General features: G+C 40.3%; 1 protein-coding gene across 1 annotated transcript in view; it reads left to right on the top strand.

Moving 5' to 3' along the window:
* The window catches only part of ADARB2 (adenosine deaminase RNA specific B2 (inactive)), a 478277-nt gene extending 456698 nt beyond the window's left edge, over window positions 1-21579 (top strand). The window contains exons 9-11 of the mRNA XM_027841560.1: window positions 1928-2109; window positions 18683-18861; window positions 21403-21579. Coding sequence (XP_027697361.1) covers window positions 1928-2109; window positions 18683-18861; window positions 21403-21579 — 538 coding nt within the window. The remainder of the gene's footprint in view (window positions 1-1927; window positions 2110-18682; window positions 18862-21402) is intronic.
* Window positions 21580-26381: the final 4802 nt, after the last annotated feature.

Below are 26381 nucleotides of genomic sequence, written 5' to 3'. Positions count from 1 at the left end.
CTTGGCATCATCTTGGCACTGGAGGGGAGGGAAAGGAGAGAAAAAGAAATAGTTTCACATTTCAAAGGGAAAACAAAAAAAAATCCAGAAAACCCCAATCAACTGTGAAAAGTAGACAGGATCCTGTTTTCCAAAGTAAAAATTACTAAAATGCCACAAAAACAACATCTATTCTGGACTTTGTAGAAATTCACATCCTATCTTGGAGAGCAAGGAAACAGTCAGCTTCTAGGGAAATCATGGGCTGTAAAAGCATATCCCAGGTGTGGGTGTGAATTAATATCTGGGAAGAAATGTTGCCATCAAATGCTGAGTCCCTGAAAAATCCATCCCAGGCATTGTGTTTCTCACTGAGATTTCCTCTTCTTCAGAAGTTTTCAATCTGAATTCTATGTTGCAATTGGAGATCTATTCTAAAAGGGCAGCTGTTTCGTTCCTTTTCTGGGGGTGGGGGGCTGGGGGAAGAGAGACAATCTGACTTGTAGAAATGACCACAGTTGCTTTTTTTTCCAAATGAAGTTATGCAAATCTGATAGACTAAAGTAAATGTTTCATAAAACCAATGACTGCTTAAATTGTGGGACTAAATTGTTTGTATATAAATATTACCTTTTATATTCCATTTGAGTTTTATGTAGATGAACACATTACTTTAATGACCTGCATTTACAGAGTGAGAGAAGGAGAGGCTCTCTCTGAAATCCTCCCCAGCCAGATGGCTGCCTTTTCTTGCATGAGATTAAAAGATGTTTCTCATTCACAGCACTGCTTCTGAGGCAAATTAATATTGCTGGCTAAATTGCTTGTGTTTTTGGAATAAAATTTAAAGAGAACTTTTTAAAGCAATTGGTGTCACAGGTTCTTAGAGCAGATTGCTCTCCAGGTACAGCATGCTGGTTTTAAACATTCAGTAATTAATGGAAAGTATTCTGTGTTAATTGACTGCTTCAGGAAAGGGAAATATAATGACTCCTTATTAATCATGAAAAGAGATGTACAGCATGGAAGCCCCACAATAATTGCACTAACGGTGGAGAAATGTTAATTAATGAAAAGAACAATGATGTAAGAAATTAGCTGCATAATGCTTGCTCCTGATGAAGGTTGGGTTCTAAGCCCATTACTTAGTATAGCAACCACTGGATGGTGTTGCCTTAAATAGCAAAAGCCTCTAACCTTTCCCTGTCCACATGTAGAAGAGAACATCTTAAAAAGTTGCCAGCATTTGAGTTTCTAAGATTGGAAGACAGGGGCAGAATTCACCCTAAATGATATTTACTTTGAAAGAAAAAGCCCTTATACTATTACACTCATCTGAACTTCTAATGTCAAAACTGTCTCCATATGAAAATGAGGTTATTTGTAAGTGTCATTTGAGTTCAACACAACAGAACATTCCAGTTTGAGGTGGGGTGAGGGGAGAGTCAGAAGAAGCAGAGGTAAATTATTTCTCCTTGGACTAGCCTGAATCCTGGAATTTCCTGGCACAGACTCCATTTTTTAAATAATTCTTTATTTCTCTTTATTTTTATCTAATTTTATATCCTTTGGAGAATTTAGAACTTCCCTTCAGTATTACTAGTAACTATTTTTTTTCTATAGAAAAAGGACAAGTTTTATTAAAATGCAGACTAACCATTGTAACTTTATCCAATAATAGCTAGAAAGAGCTCAAAATCATTAGTAGCCACAAGGCCAAAGCCTGTCATGACCACTCCAGTGTGTCTCTGCAGCAGCCACCAAGCGAAACATTTCCATCAGCATGATAGGAAATGTGTCACCTAGGGAATCAGGGACTGAAAAAAAAAAGCAGCAGCAGCATTTTGCAAAACGATGAAACGTGACTGGGTTGCTTCTTGCATTCAATTCTTCTTGCACTGGCTGATGAGGTTGCTTTTGACTTTTTTTTTTCTTTTTCCCCACCCAGATGGAACATTCTTGGGTTGCAAGGAGCTCTCCTCAGTCACTTCATTGAGCCCATCTACTTACACAGCATTGTGGTGGGGAGTCTGCATCACACTGGTCATCTTTCCAGGGTAATGAGTCACAGAATAGAAGACATCGGTCAGCTGCCAACTTCATACCGGCATAACCGGCCACTTCTCAGTGGTAAGAAAGCATCTACTTGAAGGACAAAGGATTTCTTTTCCTGTCCATAATTGTGTTGGATGCTCATCCTGTTTTCACTTCTCAGGTCAAAATGGTATGGCTTTCGGCCACAGAATGTTTTAGAGTTTGATAAGCAAAGTGTAGAGACTATGTAATTGTTCAAATAAACTGTAAGAATTGACAATGGAACCAAATGAAAGAGCTTCTGAGCCTAAGAACAAATAGCGTTTGATATTAAGTTGATATTAGTTGATATTAGTTGATATTAAGAGGAGGAACTGTCAAACCAATACACGAATATGTGGTTTTAAATGGGGTTTCTTAAGTCACTGTGTATCCTGTTTTTTGAAGTAGACAGTACAACTGAAGAGGTACTAACAGTTATTTGCAAGCTTGTTTCAGACAATGACCATCTTCCCTCTTCTGGTATGATTCTAAGACAAACACTGGTTAGCATCATCCTAAGAGCTCTGGGATGTGGTCTCCATCACAGGGAGCATATTAAAGAATCGCAGTTTTTGTGGGGTTCTATACTGAAGGCACACCACAAGAAAGCTTCACTGGAAAAAACCAAAAATATCTGATTTCAATCATGAAAGTAGACATGGTCAGCAGATGGAATGAGTATTGGGACCACTCTTCTAGTGGTGCTCTTCTCTTAAAGTAACCAGTCTGGACCCCAGACAATGGATTTACAATACTTCGATAGATCTGTAATCTAGCTTTAACATATCAGAGAATGGTACCCAACAGCAAAAGCCTTCAAGAAGCCAGGGTCATCCTAATGCTGTGATGAGAAGGCATCAAAAGACTCGACTGGAAGCTGATCATATTTTGCCCTCATCCAGTTCCTTCTGCTTATGGCTCTTAGAATTGAAAATCATTGCATAGCATGCTAGGTTTCAAACGATTTGAATTATGGAGCCAAAGTCAAAATCAGGCTACTTATACCTCTCTACTAACTAGGTTATGTACATATATCATATGTTATCTAATTTTAAAATATGATATATGTATACAATATGTGTACATTATATAACATGCATATATTATACAATATACATATTATATATTATCTGTGCATGTTCTATAACATAATGTATATATGTATGTGTACATGCATGTATATATACACATATATATTCTATATAATTGTGTATACATTATAATATACATGTGTTGTTATATAATATACATAAATAATATGGTTAGCGGAGAGACTGGTGAAAATCTTCTAATGGAATTTAGTTAGTAGAAATATTCCCACTAAAATGTCTTGGTTTGGGAGATAATTAATTCCAGGTGCTCATTTTCTTCCTCATCAGAGACACCATTTATAATAATTTTTAAAAAGAACTCTAGCAGATATCCTACTACTCATCCAAAAAATTTAAACCCCCATTCAAAGCAAGTCATGAATGGAAAATAATATAAAGGGGTGGGAGAGGATGTCATGGAAGTATCAATGATTTCATCATTAAGGTAAGACTCATTTTTACACAATCCATCACGAAAATGTTTTTAAATGGACAGTTGTTTTGCACTGAGTAGACGAAACATTTGAGTGAGTAAATTATTAAATATTTATCTCTTTTGGCATCACATAAACAAGGTAATAGAAAGAACATGGAAGGGAGAGCATGTTGAGCTAGGTCTCAATCACAGTTTTTCATCTGAACCAGTTATGGGACCTTGGGCAAGTCACTCAGCTTTAATTTCTTCCTTTAAAAAATGGAGATAACAAATACTTGTCCAATTTCATGTATATGAAAGTGAAAGTGGAAACTTAAAAGCAAGATACTAACGGAAAGTGCTATTATGATTCTAAAGCATAAGGTATTTTAGCCTTATCATTCCAAGTGTGACTATTAATCAAGAACAACGTCATTTTAAAGTTGGAGTAATGCCACGCATTTGTGCTTTTAAAAAATTCCAAATACAAAGAGAATAATACTTAAATCTTAAGACTGGGTAATTTAAGGAATCCTGTCTAAATAAATTTTCTGTAATTTTTTGGTTGACTACAAGGAAAAGGTTTTTAAAGTCTGTTATTTTTCCTGCTTAAAGGAGATCCCATTATTTAATAAGACAAACATCTTTTTACATTATTGCTTTATACTTACAAATCGCTTTCATATATGTAAATTTATTTTAGTCTCATGATAACCCTCTAAGGTAGTCATAGAAGATTTTAAACTATTTTATAAAGAGGCTCAGATAGCTTCTATGACACGGGTAGTAAATGGCTGTTAGGACTAGAACCCAGATTCTATTGTCTGACTCCTCATCTAGTCCTTGTCCTACCTTAACATATAAGGTCATTATCAACACTAAAATTAAATAATATCTTAGAATCATATTGATTCCAGGAGAGATAGGTTGCCATAATAGAGAGACTTGGAAGAAGGAAAACCTATGGAATTCTGGATAAGTGACTTCACTTCTCTCCACCTCAGCTTCTTCCACTATAAAGTAAGGATAATAATAGCACCTTCCTCACAGGGTCACTGCAAGGATCAGATGACATTAGTTAGATCGATAGAGCAATACATAGCACTTTTCAGGCCTTAAGCATAAAAGCAACTTGTACTGCTCCAAGTCCAGTAGTAGAAACTCCAATGGGTAGGCCACGTTGTTCAAATGCCAATATATGCTTGCCAAAAAGTCTATTTTATGGAGAACTCACACAGGGCAAGCATTCACATGGTGATCAAGGACACTCTCAAGGTCTCTCTTAAGAACTTTGGAATTGATTGTGTGACCTGGGAAACACTGGCACAGGACCACCCAGCATGACATGCCTTCATCAGAGAAGATGTCATGCTCTATGAGCAAAGTATAATTGAAGCAGCTCAAAAGAAACTCTTGAGAAGTGCAAATTTAAGAATCCACCCCAAATTTTCACATAGACTATTTGTGCCTGACCTGTGGTAGAGCATTTGAAGCTATCTGATCAGATTGAGTTGGACACACTGTAACTTGACCCCAACAAAGTGATGGCATTCTGGTCCTCTTTGAGAATGAAGGTCAGCAACTGTTCTTTGACTAAGTGTACTCAAATATTCTCAAACAGACCTGTAATCTCACACGTATGTGCATTCTCTCCTATGATGCAATCCATGCCTGGTGATCATGTGTAACGCCTGTTCATGTCTTCCTGTAAAATAGCCATGGTCTTGGTAGTTGGGGCGGGGTGGGGCGGAGAAGGGCAAAGATCCCATCCAACGTACAAGAGGTGTTATTTGCTTTTTCTTGATATCACAAGGACAATATTATAAGGTAAGCCATTTTGAAACTATAGACAAAACAAAAGATCACCACTACTAATTAAAATAGGCACCAACACTCTATTAATTTGCCTATTCAAATTTGGGATCCATAATAATTGAAGTCTCTCGGAATAGGTTGCATTTTAAATGAGTTTAAGAATATTAACTACGGATTGATCTTTCTTTAGCTACTTGCTTGAAAAGTTGTATGTAAAATGAGAATCTGTCATATGGAATAATTTTCACCAATAACTGCTATTTTAACTTTAGGGATATATTTATTATTTTTTAAAAATTGGTTCTCAAATGTAACAAAAAAAAAATCACACAAAAGAATTCTAACAAATTACTTCAAAGAGAATTCTGTTTTTGTCAATAAGGGGAAAAATGCATTCATTTTTCTGCAAAACCCTGCAAGAAGTTGGCCACACAGACCCCCATCTCACATAGGATTACAGGATTGCCATTAGAAGGTACTTTAGAAACCATGTGGTCCAAGCCTGCTAATTTTACAAATGAGAAAATAGAGGCCCACTCAGTGACTTATCTAAGGTCATAGCTGCTTTAAACCCAAGTCCTCCGACTAAAGATCCTTGCCTCTTCCTATGATCTTGGACATCCACTTAAAGAAGTTAATAAACATCACTGAGTTAAGTTTCCATTTCAATTCTCTTTGACTCCATGGGACTGAAACATTTAAGCTACCCTTAATGTTGAAGCCATCATTTCAGATGGTTAACAGACTCCCTAACTGGATGAGACTCTAGGAAGGGCTTGTTTTCGGGTATTTTCAGGTAATGGACAGTTCTTGATTTTCTCTTAATGATAAAGTTGCTGCTAGCCTTCCAAGTAGAGTTCCTCTCTTAACCTCACTTTTTTTTATTTTAATTAATAAGTGACTAATGAAGAAGGAATTCCTGACCACAGTTACCTGAAAATAATAATACCAAATGTGGAACACTTGCAAAGCACTTTTTATATAATATCTCATTTGATCTTTACAACCTGGTGATTTAAGTGCTTTATTTTCTCCATTTTACAGATGACAAAAACAAAGCTAAGAAAGGTTAAGTGGTTTACCTACAGGGTCACTCAGCTTAGGAAGCCACTGAGAGGGGATTTGAATTCAGGTCTCCCTGACTCAAAAGCCGGGTTGTAAAACTGATTGTGAAACTATTGCTGTCAAGCTGTCAAGCTACAGGTAACTCTGCAGACTACAATCCCCCCCAGGAGAGTCTGGAAGCAGTGAGGTGGACCTCTAGTTGCATAAGTAAAAACAGGAATTGTCAAAGTGGCCTTTAGAATTATATTCAAAGATGAGTGAGGGATCAATCAAACTTCGTCACTGCTTGTTAATTACATGGAACAGGAAAAAAATGTTCAGGAGACAAAAAAGGCAAAAAAAATCCACTTTACTTGAAAGGAAGGGAGGGAAGGAGAGAAGAGCAAAAGAGATAGTGACAGAGAGAGAAAAAGAAAATAGAGAAAAAGGACAGAGACAGAGAGAAAGAGAGACAGAAAATGTATTTAAGCATTGACTATGTGCTTGGCACTGTGCTGAGCACTGGAAGTACAAATACAAGCAAGACAGTCCTTGCCCTCACAGAGCTTATATTCTAATGAGGGAAGACAACATAGAAAGGATAGCTGGAAGTGGGGAGGTATCATCAACTCCACCTCCTCTCCCAGTGAAGCTCTGAACTCACTCTTGGAATCATGCTGGGCTCTGATGGGCTAGCTTTGTCAATGCTCTTGCCCAAATCCAGGCCTTCACCACACCTCCTGGCCATTTCCACACCACACCACACCAGCTCCCATCAGGTCATCATCTCTACTCAAGTACAAACCATGAACCACCTGACCCAAACCATCAACAAGCAGACTCCAACCTCTCTTTCTAGACTTGACTTCCACTGCTTTCCCTTAGGCATTCTACATTCTAGCCAAACAACTACCTGCTGTTTCCTATTCTGGAAAGACTAATTGTTAATGGTTCAGCGTCAACATGGCAGGTGGTTTCTAGTGGAGTACTGGAGTACACATGCTCCAGAGACCCATATTTGGCCTTGTGCAATTGAACATTTATCTATGTCTTAGATAAAGACATAGAGGGCATGCTCATCAAATTTGCAGATGCCACAAAGCTGGAAAGGATAGATAACACACTGGATGACAGAGTGCAGGTCCAAACAGCTCTGGAGAGGCTAAAGCTATGGGCTAAATCTAATAAAATCAAATTTGATAGGCATAAATGCAAAGTCTTGCACTTGGGTACAAAAAAATCCAACTCTACAAATATAAGAGGAGGGCATGAATAGATAGTAATTGTTCCAAAAGGGATCTGGAGGTCTTAGTATAATACACACCCCACATGTGTCAGCAGTGTGATGCAGTAACCAGATAGCTAATGGAATCTTGGGCTGAATTAGGAGGGGCAGAGCTTCCAGAAACATGGAGGTGATAATCCCACTCGACTCTGCCCTTGTTAGACCTCATCTGGAATATCATGTTTAGTTCTAAGTTCATGATATCAGAGTTTTGGTTTATTTTAGAGAAAAAAAGGCTGGGGGTGGGGAGGAGAGTACATGGTAGATGTGTTCAACTATTTGAAGGGGCTCTCATATGGAGAGGAATTAAATTTGCTCTACTTGGCTTCATGGGGTAGAACCAGGAGCACCAAGTGGGAGCAGCAAAAAGGCCAATTTCGCCTTGATGTCAGGAAAAAAATCTTGCTAATAGTTAGAGTTATCTAAAAATAGACTTGGAGAAGGAAATGGCAAACCACTCCAGGATCTTTGCCAAGAAAACCCAAATGGGGTCACAGAGACAGACACAACTGAAAATGTCTGAATGACAAAAAGTAGACTGACTAGCCTCTGGAAGGGGTAGATTTCTCTTCCTTGGAGGTCTCTGGTCAGAGGCTGAGGAGAGAGTCCTACATGTTTGGGTTGGACTAGATGCCTACTGATGTCTCTTCCAACTCTCAAATTCCATGATTCTGTAGATGTTCCTTTTCCCACTATTTTGACTTTGCCTATATTGTCCCCTATGCCTGGGATGTCCCTCCTCCTCACCTCAAACTCTTCAAGACTCAGTTCAAGAGTCCTCAGTTCCCTCTAAGACTCTAGTGGAGTACTACTTTTCACACAAAAGTCCTTTCTTTATCTCTCTACCACAGCACCTCCCCCCAAAATACTTTCTAATTGCCTTATATATAACCTAGGTAAAATATGATATCATATTCATTTATGTGTATACCTGTTGTCTCCTTGACAAGTTCCTTGAGGGAAGGTGTTTTGCTTTTGTTCTGGGATCTTCAGGTACTAAGAACAGTGGCTGACAAATAGTTAGACATTAAATAAATTATTATTGAATTCTATAATTCATTCCTAGTTCTGTCTTCTGGGGAAATGAGCCATGCAATGTTTTTAATATACTAACAGACTCTAACCCAAAATTCCTTATTACCTTCTCTTTTCTAAGCCAAAGAACCCCATACCCTATTCCAAAATAAGGGCTTTGCTTAAGCTTATGTTGAAACACTTTTGTTTCTCATATTCTAGAATCATAGAGCCAAGGAGATAAAAAAGATGCCAGAGATCGCAGGCTCAGTCCTTCTATGACCCTCTCTAGGCTTTTCAAATGTCACTTAAATTGTCTATACCTTTATTCATCCTACATTTTGAACTCTGGTATAATGAGAAACAGCTAATTTCCACCAACTTTTAAAAACTATCCTTTCCTTTCAAAGCCCTTCTGCTCCATATCTTTTGAAATTATGATGAGCCACATGGGAGCAGAGAATCACATTACTAACAGGCTAGAAAATGAAAAATGCATCTCTCTCCTGCTACTACTTAACGGAGCAGCCCTGCAAGCTAGTGCATTGTTGGGATGTGGAGTTTAAAGAGACAGAGTCATTTATCATTTTGTGCAAGATCCCCTTTCCTGGAACTAAGAGAATCCCCAACACATCAGTGAAGGACTGCACTCGTAGTAGGTGCCCGAACACCTAGCATCAGTAATATTACTGCTGTCATCGATGTGAGTTTCGTAGGCACTCACAGGCTCAGCGTTGGTAACAAATATAATAAAGGCACACTCATCTTGGTGATATACATGGCTCTTCTCTCAAAAGCCCTACACTCCTCCCTAATTAGATCAGAAGGCACTGACTTCAGTCCACTAGCATTTATTAAGTACCTACTATGTGCCAAACATGATAAGTATGTGGGATACAAGGAAAGGTGGTGGTGGTGATGATGATGATGATGTTTCTGCTCTAACAGTAATGGCTGTAGGACCAAGAAATCTGGGCTCAAAGACTGTATCAGGCATTTACTAGATGAGGATTATGATTATCAGTCAACAAGCATTTATTCAGTTCCTACTATGGTGTGCACCATAAATACAAAGACAAGAAAAAAAAAGAAACAGTCCCTGCTCTGACAGCACTTCTATTCTGTCAGGTAGACAATGCACACATATAAGTAGATATAGAATAGACACACCAAAAAGAGTGTGTGTGAGTGTGAGTGTGTGTGTGTGTGTGTGTGAGAGAGAGAGAGAGAGAAAGGAATTAGGGAGGGAGGGCACTGGGCCCTGAAGGAAATCAGGAAAGGCTTCCTGGGGCTTCTACAAGGTGTCAATAAGGAGAGAATGAAAACTAAAATAAATAAATTTCAAAAGAAAAAAGAAAAATGCTATCCACATCCAGATAAAAGAACTTAAGGACTTTGAATACATAGAAAAAAAAATGAGGAGAGAATGCATTTCAGGCATGGGAAAATGGCCATCACAAAGGTATAGAAACAAGATGGACTGCCATGTGTGAAGAACAGAGAGAAGTCCAGTTTGGCTAAACCATGTAGTGTAGGCAGGAGACCAATGTATAATGTGACTCAACACAAAAATTGGGTCCAGAATTCTAGAGGCAGGGCAGCTAGGTGGCACGGTGTCTAGAGTGCTGGGTCTGGAGTTAGGAAGATTCATCTTCCTAAGTTCAAATCTGGTCTCAGACACTTACTAGCTGTGTGGTCCTAGACAAGTCACTTAAGCCTGTCTGCCTCAGCTTCCTCATCTATAAAATGAGCTGGAGAAAGAAATGGTCAACTGCTCTAGTATATTTGCCACGAAAACCCCAACTGGGGTCATGAAGATTCAGACACAACTGAAAAATGACTGAACAACAACAGAAATTCTAGAGGTAAAAGGGAACCACTAGAGTTCACTGAAAAGAGGAATTTATATGGTCAAATCTACAAATAAGGAAAATCTCTTCAGCAGCTGTGTAGAAAATGGATTGGAGTGCACAAAGACTTGAGTCAGGTAGATAAAGGAAGAGGCCATAGTCCAGGTGAGAGGTTATGATGGAATCAATCAACATTTATTAAGCACCTACTACGTGCCAGGCACTGTGCTGAGGATACAAAAAAGAGAGAGAGAAAGACAAAAGACAATCTCTACCCTCAAGGAGCTCGCAGTCTAATGGGGGAGACATCATGCAAGTATATACCGAGCAAGCTATAAACAAGACAGATGACATAATTAACAGAGGGAAAGCACTGGAATTAAGAAGGGTGGGGAAGGCTCCCTGTGGAAGGTAGGATTTTAGTTGGGACCTAACAGAAGCCAAGATCAGTAGTGGGAGTGGAGCAAGGAAAGCCTTCCAGGCATGGCAGATAGCTAGAGAGAATGCACAAAACCAAGATAGAGCCTCTTATTTGTGGAACTACCAGGAAGCCAATGCCAATAGATCAGAGAGTACCTGTCAAGAGCAAGGTGTAGGAAAGGTAGGAGGGGGCTAGGTTATAAAGGGTTTTGAATGACAAACTGAGGATTTTGTATTTTATTCTAGAAGCAATAGGGAACCACAGGAGTTCACAGAGTGGAGGTGGGTGACATGGTCAGACCCGAGCTTTAGGAAAATCACTTCAGTAGCTAAAAGGAGGATGGACTGGAGTCTGGAGAGACAGATAGACATTCCCGCAGGCTATTGCAACAATCCAGCAGAGAAGTGATAATAATATTTGTGCTAACTACCTCCCAGGGTTGTTGTGAAGAAAGTACTATATCAATGTTAGCAGCAGCAGCAGCTATATAAGTGGATAGAAGTCAATTATGATGTTTGTGTGATCATTTTTTAACTGTTATATTATTAAATGATCATTTTGATGATGGTGACAACTGAAGAGACTGTGATAACAGTTTCATAAATAATATCCCTAGATGGATAAATCCATCCATACTATTACATTCATATCCACCTCCAATGGAAGCAATTTCTTTTTTTGTTTTGTTTGGGTTTTTTGACTTGCCCAAGGTCACATAGCTAGTAGGTGTCTGAGGTCAGATTTGAACTCAGGTCCTTCTGACTCCAGGGCTGGTGCTCTATCCACTGTGCCACCTGGCTGCCACAGGAGGAGGGAGAGGATGATTTCTCAACTTAGATACCTACCAATAGAATTTTCATGTCTGAAAACATACTAGCCTATCCATTGGCAGACAATGGTGCAGGTGGCTTCAATGTATGTAAAATGCATATTCCTGAAATAGGGACAGGGATGATGACTCATGATTTCATTGGTTGAACTCCCAGGTGAGGAAATTACCTCTACCAATGCAAATTAGTACCTTCTCAGCAGCTTATAGTCTCAGAATATTGCCTAGAGCACTGGAAAGGTATGCAATTTCTCCTAAAGTCACCCATCCAATAGATGGCAGGAGGATTTGAACCCAGGTCTTTCTAATTTCAAAGCAAGCTCACTGTCCTCTACACCATATTGTCTCTCAGGATAAGATGTGTCATGTAAATTGAATTTTAGCTAATTGGATTGCATTTTAAATACACAAGGAAAGCTCATAAGTGAAAAGAAACTTATGGTGAATCTTTTACAACAAACCACTCAGCAACAGAAATCATTGCCAAGTGATTTGTTTCTTTTTGTAATTGTATTTTTATAGATTGGGGGTTTTCCTAAATATAATCCAACAGCCATTTGTTGTATTCTCTTTGTGTGGAACAGGGATACTTTAAAGAAGGATACTCCCCTGTTTATTTGTCTACACCTATCAGCCCACATTATAATGTATAACTTATCCAATGATGAGTGCTTTTCACGTGCGGTCTGTGGAATTCATCTCCACACTTCAATGTTTTATTTTGTCAAATTACAGAATGTTAAAGTTGCAAAAGACCTGTGGTCCCACCCTCCATCTCATTGGTTGTCTGGCCTCCCAAGCATGACTTTGACAGTTTGATTTCCTTGAATTTTACCAGTTTGGAATCATCTTCCCAGCCATGTGACCTAGACAGAACAGGACCATCCTGAGGGAACCTTTGCCCCCCTGGGATGTGTGCACAAAAGTAGCTCACACATCTATGTAGCTCTTCACAGTGCTTTCATATAGTATCTCATTTAAATCTCCCGACATCCAGTGGAGTAGACAGAGCAATGGTGTCGGTGATGTGGTCAAGATCACAGAGTAACTTGGTGTCTGTGGAAGAACTAGGCCAAGTCTTCAGATCCTAGTTCAGTGATTTTTTTCTTACGTCGTGAAACTTAAGTGTCTGATTAAGCAGCTAAAGACTATAAGAGTCCTGAGGCCCTAATTAAGTATTTGTAATTCTATTTCATATATAAAATAATTACTTGTAGAGCACTGCTTAGAAATCAACATAACACATAAATTTTGTTGATTGTTTTTTTTATAACCTTATATATGTGTTTGTTGATGTAACCGGTTTTTAATAAATGGATTTTAAATGACATATAGATGTTTCTCTATAAATGAATGAAAAAGCATTTATTACATGACTACTATGAGCTAGGTACTATGCTAAGCATTTTACAAATATTATTAAATTTGATCCACAACAACCCTGGAGAATAGTTGCTGCTATCATTCCCACTTTAAAATGCAGGAAACTGAAGTTAAGTGATTTGCACAAGGTTATACAGCCAGTAATGTCTAAGGCCAGATTTCAACTCAAGTTTTTCCTAAATCCAGGTCCAATACTCTATGCCCTGCTCTACCCTCACTGCTGAGATTTCACAATTTTCTCCAGCTTTGTTCATTAGGACATGAACAGAAACAGAAACAGCAGAAGGTTGGAGTTTGGAAAAGCAAGATAGAATAGATAAACCAGGGACTGGAGAGGACAGTGGAGAGTAGAAATGACTTCCTAGGGGATCAAGATGGGAAAGGGAAGAGATTTAGCCTGTGAGTGCATAGGGAAAAAACTGAGGGATAAGAGATTTTAAGTCTCACTAAGGACGAAGAACAAGGTTTAGAGTTGCCAGATAGAGGGAAGGGTGGAATGACAACAGATTGTGATCAAATGAGGGAATTTTAGAGTTCTTGAATATGAAACACTTAAGGGTGATGGTAAAATCAAGGGTATGACCATCTCTGTGTGTAATTGTGGTGGAGTAAAGGAATAGGTCGTGAGAAATTGGCAAGTTGAAGAACTGGTCATATAATGTGGCCAGATAATGGCCACATGAGTGTTGATTGGGTAATACACAGGTATTGAATGAGCCTCAAAAGAGAAGAGGTTACTGAGTGACGGTGGCAAGGGAGAGCCCAGAAGTGGCAAGGGAGGAGTACAAGTGAGTGCAGCGTATGACAAAGTATAACCAAGAAAGGGTAGCCAGAGAAGCAATGTCATTAGGAGGGATCCAGGTCTCAGTAAGTGCACAAAGGTTGAGTCTCAAAGAATGGCAGAGCAGCCATTCCAGAGAGCATAGTAGAAGGGTTGGGTCATTTTAAAGTGGGAGGTTGGTGGGTGGTGGTGTTAAGAGAGTGGTCAGCAGAGGATGGCAAACAGGGTATGAACAACGGCAACTGAATGAATGTTCAGAATCTCGAGGATGGGATGGAAGTATGTTACCCATTGAAGAATGGGTTCAGGCAGATTTTTGACCACAGGGGATCATCCTTGGGTTGTGTTTTCCCATAGCATGTGAGTGGGGAGAAGAAGAAATTGCAAGGAGGGTATCCAGGAAACAGTAACATAGATCTTAAGGAACTGTATGTGACCAGACAAAATGTTATATGATCTATTTGATTCATATGAGTAATTCACAATATGTGTGCATAGACTTTAGTTCCTAGGATCCCTGAGCAATAATAATAACTCACAAATCTGTAGCACCTTAAAATTTACTAAGCATTTTCCTCAAAACAAGTTTATAAGGTCAGTAATCAAATATTATCCTGATTTAGCTTAATGACAAAACCGAGTTTTTAAGAGAGTGAGCAGTTTGACCAAGGTCCCACAGACAGTCAGTGTCGAGACTCAAAGCCAGGATTCCCAACACTCGTCCAAAGCTCTGTTAGAGGACCCTAAAGAACAAAGCATCATTCAAGTGAAGGAAGGAGTCCTGGCATGTTAGCCAAAAGCACGCTTTCCACGCCCCACAGATTTGCCCCTACTCTCCTACTGACCTGCATTTCTTTCATCATCCTCTTTGCCATACTTTCAGGATACCTGCCTTTCCCCTCCCCACCCCTCCGTTATTCTGCAAGCACACGGGGTAGAGGACCTGGCAGTTCTAAGGAGAGAGGCGGCTGCTTTTTGGAAAGGAACTCTCCATCAAAGGAACAACTGGACCCCTTCCCAGTGGCAGAGAGAGAGAGAGAGAGAGAGAGAAAGAAGCATGATCCACAGCCACAGTGGTTTCATTCAGTGGTCCAGCAATGAAAAAAGGAGGGGAGGAGGAGGAAGGGAAGAAGGGAGGGGCAAAGGGATAGTTTACAAGAACACAGAGAAGGGCTGCATTTGACTCTGGAGAATCCAAGCTTTTCATTTTTTTTTTTTCAGTCCAGAATGAGCAACCCAATTAAGAGACCCAGATGGCACAGCCAGGCTCTGTGAACCATTGCTCTGGCCTGACCCCTACAGGGGTAAGCAGAGTGGAGGACAGGGGAGGAATCTGGCTGTTTCTCTTGGCCTCTGCCTCACCTGGCTGCAGTTCAGAGTCGCTTCTCGGTATACCTAGTCATCCTTGACCTCGGGGATTGGCTCCTCTTGACAAGGCAGCTCTTGCCCAGTAGAACAGTCAGCAGCTGCCAAGGTGCCAGATCGGTTTCCCTTCCTCAGCTCTGAGGGCTTACTAGCTGCCACACTAAATCAGTTCAAGAAGAAGAAAAGTAGTCCACAGAAATAATAGCAACCTAGGTCTGTTTTCTCAGGACAGTGAGCCATGGAAGAGCATCCTGCAATTTTTCAGCTTGGGTGCCAGGCTGAGACTCGGAAATAAAGGACTCAGTTCTGGGGCAAGCAGCATGATACAGCGCCTGGGCAGATGAGGATAGGCACAAATATTACCCAAAAAGTCCCTAAGATGGTGATGTGATGTAGCAGAAAGTGCAAATGGAGTCAGAAGACCTGGGTTCGAATATTAGCACTCCAGCTGATGAGATATGTGCCCAGACAAGTGACATAACCTGGAGGCCAAATACATGGCTGAATGAAAAGAACCTTGGATTTGCTTGGAATCAAAAGGCCTGGGTTCAAATCTTGGCTTCGTCACCAACTAGCTGTGTGACCTTGGGCAAATTACTTCTCTGCGTTGGATGTCACTTTTCTCATTCATCAAAATAAATAAATAAAAGGGGGATAGACTATATGATCTTTAAGGTCACTATAAGGTCCCCAAAGTTCCATCGTTGTCTGTGACATTGTAAATGCTTTCTCCCGTATTTTGAAGCTAATTCGCGTCTACTCTAGGCTCCTAAAAATGAGAGGCTTTGAGCAAGGGGACAGAAATCTGACATCACACAATGTGAAGGAACCTGAAAGCACCAGGTTCCTGGTAATCTGGGAAACCCTTCCTTACTTCCTAAATGCTGCTAGATCTTCTTCTCTCCTGCTTTTCTTCCCACTTAAGTCCTTCCCCCTGAAAGTTACAAAGGCTGTGCCCATGCTGACACCAAACTAACACTTCTCCTTTAAGGGAAGGACAGCTCACACCGCAGTCTGAGGTGGGCTGTAAAAACCCAATGCAAGCATTGTATGAGGTAGACATGAGAAGAATTATGGACTATGAAAGTCCACGTCAAGATGCCCAGGCTACTTCAGAAGCCCCTACCTACTTTATTAGGACATGTAAAATTACCAGATGGGTGAAACTTGGGCATATCAGAAGCAGATGTCAGTGGTCTAAAGCCTAGTTCACCTCCTCTTTTTCAGTCAGTGTACCAGAACCTACACTTACTGGACTTGCCCTTTCCAATGCTGGCAGAACTTTCACTCAGAATTTTACACAATCATTTACCAATTTAAATCATTGACTAATTGCATGTGTGTTTGCCTGGTCCCTCCAGGTAAACTTTAAGTTTCTGGAACGCAAGAACCTGTCTTCTACTTATTTTATCTGCCCCTCCCAGCCCCCAATCCTCAAAGTGCTTCACACAGTAATAAGAACAAAGGAGATACTGGAGAGGTATTTGGGGAAAGCGACTGTGGTGCTATGGAAGGAGTCAGACAACCTGGGTACAAGCCCTACCTATACTCCTTACTACACCTTGTGACCTTGGGCAATTTAATTAACCTATCTGAGCCTCAGTTTCCTCATGTGTAAAATGAGTGGGTTGGACTAGAGCACACTGGAAGTTCCATCCAGTTCTAAATCCCTGAGCTAGTGGTTGCTGGACAGTTTTTGTTCACATTTCTGTACAAAGCTTCCTGAAATTGTTTTCAAATTTCTTTAGCGTGAGGCTGTCCTCACATCATTAACCATAACAAGAATCAACCTTTTTTAAAATAAGGTCTCTGCTGTGATGGCTCATCTTCACACGGAGATAATCCTTGTATCCTAGAAGGTTTACACTGGAACTCAAGATCTGGAAAGGCTTAAAGGCCTGATGGCAGGGTCTATGTTCGTTTCCTAAGGACTGGCCTAGTCGAGTTCAGAAACTGATCACCAGATTGGCTGCAGCCAATCTGGAAAAGCAGCTATTAAATTATAAAGGGAAGGGAGCATGCACATGAACAAAATGCAGCAAGCATTAATTAAATTCCACGTTCCAAGCACATTATAACTCTTTAATGTATAATATATAAGGGCATATTATATAAGAAGTATATTCAATAATTATACTGAATGTAAAATTAATATGGCTATATTCTAAATATAAGTATGATTTTTAATAAATGCTAGTAAATACTGATATTTACTTTCTGATGTTGCTATCTGTACCTTCCTGGTGTCATCCAGAATAAAATACAAACTCCTTATCTTGGCACTTAAAGTCCCTTACAGCCTGGCTCCTCTCTACTTTCCCAGATTTATTTTACATAATCTTCTTCCAAGTGCTCTTTGTTCTAGCCAAACTGCCCTAATCATTATTCCCCAAACTCAGTATTCCATGTCCCACCCTCATGCCTTTGGACAGGCTGGGCCCCATGCCTGGAATACATCTCCTCCCCACGTCTGCAAATCCCCAATTTGCTTCAAGATCCAGCTCATCTGCCATCCGCTATGGGAAGCCTTTCCTGATCCCCTTAATTTTTAGTGTTTGTATCCTCATCTTTCTCCAATTATTATAATAGACTTATGGGTTTACATGATGCCCACCCTTCCCTCCCCCCACCAGTTGAATTTAAGTTTCCTTGTATGCCTGGACTTCTTTCCATTCTATGCCTGAGTACTCAAGGGGCATTTCATATAGTATGCCTTTAATAAATATTTGTTGGATAGGAGATGGTTTCCCTGTCTTAATTGGTAGGACAGTGGTCTAAACATGTAACAAGTTGTAAATATGAGGAATAAGGACTATATATTTTATTTCAAGATTTTAGGGTCATTAGCCTAGAACTGTAAATGAACACAGAGGGCATCTAATTCCATCTCTTCATTTTATAAATACAGAAGCTGAGACAGAGTGATTCTTGGCATAGGTCAAAAGCAGGATTTGAACTCAGATCCTCTGAATCTAAAGTCAGGGGTCTTTGCATTGTACCATTGTTGTTGTTCAGTCCCCTTCAGTCATATCCAACTCTGTGACCTTGTGGGCCATATGTCCACGGGGTTGTTGTGGCTTGCCATTTCCTTCTCCAGTGGATTAAGGTAAATAGAGGTTAAATGACTTGCCCAGGGTCACACAGTTAGTGTCTGAGGACAGATTTGAACTCGGGTCTCCTGACTCCAGGCCTAGCATCCACTGAGCCATCTACCTGCCTATTGTACTATACCACCCTTGATATACTGCACATTTAATATTTCCTGCTTGTTATATTCTTAGGAGCCCTTTTCCAGGCCAGAGATATGTTCTGATGCCTTACTCTCTTTTGACAGGAGTGAGTAATGCCGAGCTGCGCCAGCCAGGAAAATCTCCCCAATTCAGTGTGAATTGGATTGTGGGTAATGCAGACCTAGAGGTTATTAATGCCACCACGGGGAAGAGAAACTGTGGAAGCTCATCCAGGCTCTGCAAACACGTGCTCTCTGCCCGATGGGCAAAACTTTATGGAAAGGTAGGCCATGCATTTGCCTTTTTGTAGACAGACTTCATGCCTTGGACCCAATCTCATACTCCACGTGCTAGTCCCAGTACTCCTGCTTAGGTGACAAGAGCCACTGCTCCATGTGATCAGCTCTGGTTTTCATTTCCTTTCTCCTCAATGGCCTAAACCAACATAAATTCTCCATCTTCCCCCTGCATCAAAATTTGTATTATGCTCCAGGAAGGGAATGCTCCATTTTAGAGCCTTAAGATTATATAACTGGGGTTCCAGACAGACAACCATTAATTTCCCTTAGAAACTCTCAGACTGCACTTTTGTGTTTCATCCAACACAAGCAGACTGAACCGTCTGCCATACTTGCTACCCATAGACCAGGGCAGCAGAAAACAAGACAACTGCCCCAGCACTCCCATGTCCAGAAGTCTAGATGGAAGAGACCAAAGAATCATCTCACAAGGGTCAGTCACATGGTCTTCCTCACTCAAGCACTGAATTTGAAAGACGGAGGCAAAAGAACTTCTGTCTCTTCCTCGTCTCCCAGAGAGCAAATTTAAGGACAACAGCTACCTCCTTTTTCTCTTTTCGGAGCCCTTAAATCAATGTATTGGAGGAAGAGTATGCACCGATAGACAAATTCCCCTAGTCTTGAACTCAAATAGAAATGGGGACCATTAAACCATCCATAACGATCCCTGTGGGCCATGTATCAACTTGAAGACCACACGTTTGTGTATTTTTAATTAGTACACAAACACATTAAAATCAGATAGGAACTATGTTTTAGTGTGGTTTGGGCTCCACTCGGGAGTGTTGCGGGCCACAAGGGACCTGCACCCACGTGTCTGACATCACTGCCCTAGAACAGCCAAGGTCAGAACTTCAAGCACTTTCCCATTAGAGATTCCACAAGACTGGTGAGGGATGAGAGTAGCTTAGACACCTGAAAATAGAGATGTCAAGTTCTTCTGACCTACTGCTTGGGCACCTGCTAGAAGAAAAAGAGTCAAAAAAGAAATACTTGAAACTCAGGGGAAAAAATCAGATTTATTAGACCCCAAACCCAACAGATGGTACTTTCAAAAATCAGACTCTTTTTCATATCAACCATTTTCAAAACAGATTTTTTCAATAGCCTTTTCCTTAGTTATCATTATTAGGATTAATTATATAGAGATTTTTGAAGCAGTATCAGAACCACATATTCATAAGCACTTTGATTTCTAACAAGGGGGCAAAAATAGATTATTAAATGCACGTACCTTTGGTCACTTATGAACTAATGTTATCTCTAAGTGCCCAAATTCCATCATAGGGAAGACATGGTATAAGGGACAGAGCATTGGAATTTTAATTGGCAGACCTGAATCCTACTCCCAGCTCTGCTACTAACACAGCCACTTCAATTCTGGGTCTCATTTTCTCCACCTTTAAAATTTGAGGAGGGGGACTGAATCAGAGACCTCTAATCCAAGCATCCATGATAGGACTGCTTGTAGATTTATACAGAGATGGGGCAAAGAAGAGTACTACAGATAACTATGCAACCTGAATTTGAGATCAGAGGGCTACATCATCTTTATGTTCATTTTTTGGCTCTAAAATCAAGGCCTTTAAGTCTGTGTTGGATTTATCATTGGCAGGTTTTCCTGTAAGTTACAAGATTTAGGTTGTTTGCAACCATTAACATATACCTTCTTTGAGGGCATTTTGGGGTTGGGTCTTTTGTGTTTTTTTTTCCTTTCATATAATGTCGAAGATATATGTTAGATCGACTAAGTTAAGACTTTGGTACTTTAATTTTATCCTCCTACAAAACAAAAGATGCTTTCTTCTCCTGCACATGCTTGGGGTGATATTGGGCTGTGAACACGTGTCTTTGTCTCCAAGATTGTTTCTGGCAGACACTTCGGTTTGACTTTTTAATGAGCATTTGCCCAGAACTAACCCAAGGCCCTCCATATTCCTTACTTTCCCTCCCCCTCCATGCCTCCAACCTCTCAGCACTGGATGCTGGCATGAAGCCTTGCTGTTTGAATCTGTGTCCTGTGCCAATTTCATAGCACTGGCCATTATACCTTGAAACTCAAAGAAGGAAAAATCCTGTTCCAAACTGCCAGAGTTCCTTATGTCACCTGATTAATAGAAAGTTCTTATTTTACTTTTAAGGCTCTGCTTAAAAAAAAAATCCTTCCCACCTTTTCTTTTTTTCCCCATCCATCCCTACCTCATTCCCATCATCAAAAAGCTACCACCCTATCAGGAAAGTCATTTGTTTTAGCCTTTCATTGCACTAACATCTGCTTGAACAAAGGCTCCTTGAACCAGTAGCCTTGCCAAAAAGGTGCCTGCCAGGCACAGCTCTCTTGTACAGTTATCTCTTTAATATTTTACAATGTTTTTTTTTCAAAAGGGCAAACACCCAGAGATCCCCTCTAGTTTGTTGCTTATGAAATTCATAGGAAAGATTACTCAGCTGTTAAGAACCCTATGCCCCTACCCCAGCTCCATTCTGTTGGCTTATTTGTTTGTTCTCTGATTTCTGTTTCACAGCTGAGCACACGGATACCAAGCCATGGAGATGTGCCATCAGTGTACTGCGAGGCCAAGCTGGTGGCCCAGACTTACCAGTCTGTTAAACAGCAGCTGTTTAAAGCATTTCAGAAAGCAGGTCTGGGCACCTGGGTGAGGAAACCCCCAGAGCAAGACCAATTTCTACTAACTGTATAAATCATTAGACTCCTTTGCTACTCAACCAGATTGAAACAAGTGGAGAAGGCCAGGGCAGGACAAGTGAGCTAAACAAAGGGATTGTGCTGATCAGTTTTCCCTTTTAGGTCCCAGAAAGACATACAAGCAAAGCGTATTGTATTTGAATGAGGCACAAAAATATGGCTTTGGAAACCATTGCTTCTCATTGCCAACACCCTACCATGGTTGTGAATGCCAAGACTCCTGTCTGGCATATGTAACAGTGCCACTGAGTGATGCCATGTTCCTTCCATTTCTTCCCCAGGATATGATGTTGGGTGTGATTCCTACTTAAGATTCTGGGGTAATAGTCACAGTTAAAAAAAATAGGTACCAAACTAACCCCAGCTTAAAATGAACTCAGGTACCACCAACATCCCCAACTTTCCAAGTAAGTCAAAAGTGGAGAAGAAATCCCCTTTCTAGCTAGTACCACCTCTATAAGGGTGAGATACACAAGACCAAAAGCAAATTTCCCTATTATAGTGCATAAACTCTTCGTGGACCCCCTTTCATGACAGGATTTTGAGTGACTTGTAAAGGTCAATCTAGCATATAAATGCATCTCTATTTGGCCTGCTCAAACGCCTGAAATTCTTCTTTAGAGAGTCACTGCATTAGATGGATGCATCTTCATGAGGTTTGCACTAAAACAAAGATCCCCCTGAAAGGAGTAACATATTGATCTAATACCTATTAACACCCTCACTGTGATTAGTTTGCCAGACAACTAGCAGTCACCTTATAAAAGGCAGAACTGGGACCCGAGAGAACTAGAGAAAAGATGGGCAAATTTTAAGTATTGAAGGAAGGTTCAGAAAAGACCAAGAGCTTGGGATATTGTCTTTTGGAGCATGACTTCTTAAGACATTTCAAGATGGAACAATTTGGTAAGGAGGCTCTGTGCCTGGCAGAGGCGTAGGTCATTAGGTCATAGGCTGCTTACATTACCAACAGTTAAGGTTTACTCTATGGATAAAATGTCTCAGCTCTGCTGTTAATTCAACTGTGTGACATTGGGCAAGACATTTCCCTTCTCTGGGTCTCAGTTGCCTGCAATCTATAAAATGAGAAACTAGATGATCTTTGAGGTCCCTTCAGTCCAAGGGTCACCACAAGGGCAGCAAACACTTCAAGAAAGGAGGGACAACGAAAGGAGAGAGAGGAGAAGTCCTAAAATGGCAGTTTCACAAGAAACTGCCCATTTCACAGTTTTCTACATGGTTGACCCTGAACCCCAGTTCATTCAGTCAATCATCATTTATACTAAGTACCTCCTATATACCAAGCCCAGTGATGGTTGCTGGAAATGCAAAATCAAAAGCAAAGTGGTATCTATGTTCAAGAAACATCCCTCGGGAGAAAACATGTACAACAGAGAAGTGAACGTAAGATATATGCAGAGTAAAAAAAAAAAAGTAATGGGAATGGGGAGCTAGTACCTGGGGAATTAGGATAAGCCTCAAGATAGGGGAAAATGGGGAATAACGAGAGTAACCAAAACTGGAGCTACGTACTACATTAATTTTCTCGTAATACAGAACAAGAGATCACCCGATCCCTGCGTCCTAATGTTTTCCTGAGAAGTTAGAGATCCAGCTGTATCCATTCACTTAATAAACATTTACAAAGTACCTAGTCTTTGCCAGGCACTGGGCATTAAGGCGCTACAAAAGTGAGTAAGAAATAGTCTCTGCCCTCAGGGAGCTTATAGTCTAGTAGGAAAGATAAAACGTGTATGCAAAAACTATAAGACATGATAAAATTTAGCAATGCAATAAGAGAGGTATAGCACGTAAATGGAATTCAGATGAGGGAATGATCTCTTCTGGATGGGAAGGCTTCATGGAGAAGTTTGGATTTGAGTTGTATCTGAAGGCACTAATGTCCCATAGTCTCAGGGCCACAGGGTTAGATCATTGCATCCCGGGGTCATAGGCAATTGCCGTCGTTGCTGATGCCTACAACTCTCTATTTGTCTCCAAAGTCCTGTATGTACCACAAACTCACTATGTGACCTTGACAAGGTGACTTCATCTCTCGAGGCCTCAGTTTTCTCATCTGTGAAATGAGAAAGTTGGGCTAGATGATCTCTGAGGTCCCTTCCAGGTCATATAGTCCATGATTCTAAGTAGCTTAGAGACTCGGAGACTTCAGGCCAGTACAAGACAAGGTCTACCTGGCACAAAAGGATATGAAGGATTGATAATTAGGTGGTAAATTAGCATAGATAAGTCACCAAGGATAATTCTATTCCCTCTGGCCTTCCTCCCAGCCCCCCCCCCAAATCTGTAGTTTTAAAAAGCCAGAGTAGGTAGCTCTGAGAATGAGAAAGCAAAATTAGTTGCATCAGATTTAGAATAATTCACCTCCTCATTATGGAAAGGGAAACAAAACAAAAGTTTGGGAGTAGGGCAATAAAGTCAAAATGTCTGCATTACCCAGACTGCCTTTCTTCGTCAGCTGAATTCACCACCTAATTCCATATCTCTTTGCGCTAAGCATGCCCTGCCAATGACAATGACTCCAAGTTACATGTTTTTGAGGAACATGGAAAAGAAAGGTCTTGGTTTCTAGGGCAGATGCAATTCCTCCTCAGATCTATGCGACCTGTTGCTGAAGTCTCCATAGCATATTAACATCTCCCAACCCATAACATGCATTGCTTTCTTGTCACCAAGGAAAACATCCCCTACACGCTGTTCCTTGCTAGGTCCAAAAGTCAAAGCCAGAGGGATCACTTGTTAACCATTTCATTGTAGCTGAGCTCAAATCACAAAATGGTACCCCCCTCCTCTAAGCTTTGTTTGTCCACCCCCAGAACCATTCTTCATGGCCAATGTATATTATCAAGTCTTTTGGTTTCATTGTTTCCTTTCCCCTCCTCCCATCGAAAGGATTTTGATATCTCAAACCTATGTTTCCTTTTTGATTGCTTCTCTTCCAATCTGTATATAATCATATATATGTCATGCTGCTACTGATTTGTGACCAATGTCTTGTTATTCCCCCAAAATGTCAAGCTGAGTTACTTTTCAAACACATAGCTCATGGGTTTTTTCCATACAATTTGCTTTTTATGAGGAAATGTTCTTATCAATAAAGCTAAATGCTTTTTAAAAATATATATTATATATATAGCATTTACCATGTCTGGAGAGCCATATGGAGTAAAGACATAGTATACTGATGCCCAGAATAGAATAGTTACAGTATTTTGATGAGCTCCTATTTTTAGATTACAAATTTCAAGCTGTGTCTATAGTATTTGTTTTCTAAGAAAAATAATTAAAGTTGTTTGAATTTTATTGTAATAAAGAAAATTAGATGTTTTTAATTTAGGGTAATAGAGATTCCCCTCAAAGAAATCTTGCCAATGACACATCCTGTCTGAACTGCCCAAAATACAAAAATAACACTTTCTAACCAAAACCAACGAGAAGTTAGGAAAAGTCCTGGGGGGAAGGGGGATTTGGAGGGAACCATCCAATTGCTGTGACCATCTCCTTTGGGTTCACTTTAAGCACCTTTGGCAAGTTCTCTTGCTTGCTTCATCAGTAGGATCCAATGTCTACATCCCAGCTTACTACTCAGGATAATCTATTGGTCAATACATTTCTTCAGGGAATACCTAAGACAGGAGCATGACACTCTATAGGAAAAATTACATTAGGAGCAGAGAGAGACCCCCCTAGAGGCCTCTGGGAAACTGTTAGCTTTCTACTATGCCACCCCTTGTTTCCCTTCTCTTTTTTCTCTCTTTATCCTTTTGGTCCATGACCCAACTTAATGGAAAGAATGCCGCATCTTGTGTCTGAAGACAGGACCTTTTAGTGCCAGCTCTCCTAATTTACTAGATGTGTGACCAGAACCTTTCTGATGCTTAGTTTACTCATCTGTAAAATAGGACAATAAAAGTGTACTACCTACCTCACAGGGTTGTTGTGAGGATCAAACGAGATAATTTAAACTGTAAAGCACCATATCAATATGCCCTTCCATTTCTTTATTCTACTTTCTTTCCCCCCCCCCCCATGAACTGTTCCCCCCCCCATGACTCCTGACAGGTGCACCCACAGGTGTTTATTAATTCAGGACTAAAGAGAATTCTATCCCTGGTCCTGTGTACCTAGCCAGCCTAAAAAGTTAGGGTTAACTGGTTCTGACTCATTGGAAGACCCTTGTTTGCAATGGGACCTTTGCAAGGAAATGTAGACTACAGGTATAAGGTTGGGTGTCAAGTACAACATCTTCAGGTATCTATTTTAAAGTATGGGGTACTGAACGATCCTTTGTCTAATAAAAAGACTTGATGACAATCCCAATTGCTTCACCTCATGTCACAGAGGCACTAGGTCTCTAATGTTCCTTAGAATAAGCAGCCACCCCAAACCCAGGCAACCACACCCCAGCAGTTAACTGTAAACATTCAATGTTTTCTGAAGCAAAAGGACCTTACCCAATAGAAATTCTTAAATGAAGGTATGTACATAAAAGCATGGATGAATGGCAATACTGTACCAATGGGTGTACATTTGTAATATTTGTAAAAAAAAAAAAACCGACAACAAAACCACAAAGAAATCTGAATTTACACATGTGAATTTGCCGCTAAAGTTCTGTAAATTGCACTTCAGTGATACCTGATAAGTGAATGTTTCTGTTAAGTGAATAAAAATCCCAAGTAAAATTGTTCTCTCCTGCATTGCTGGGCCTTCTTCATCTTAACTGTGTTCTAGCAGTTTCCTGAAGTCTGAGCTCTGTAGCTTCAAGATTCACCA

This window comes from Vombatus ursinus, unplaced genomic scaffold, assembly GCF_900497805.2.
Source record: "Vombatus ursinus unplaced genomic scaffold, bare-nosed wombat genome assembly UNPS02014861.1, whole genome shotgun sequence".
Classification (NCBI taxonomy): domain Eukaryota; kingdom Metazoa; phylum Chordata; class Mammalia; order Diprotodontia; family Vombatidae; genus Vombatus; species Vombatus ursinus.
The sequence above is the reverse complement of the archived record's forward strand: the minus strand, read 5'-3'. Positions and strand labels throughout refer to the sequence as shown.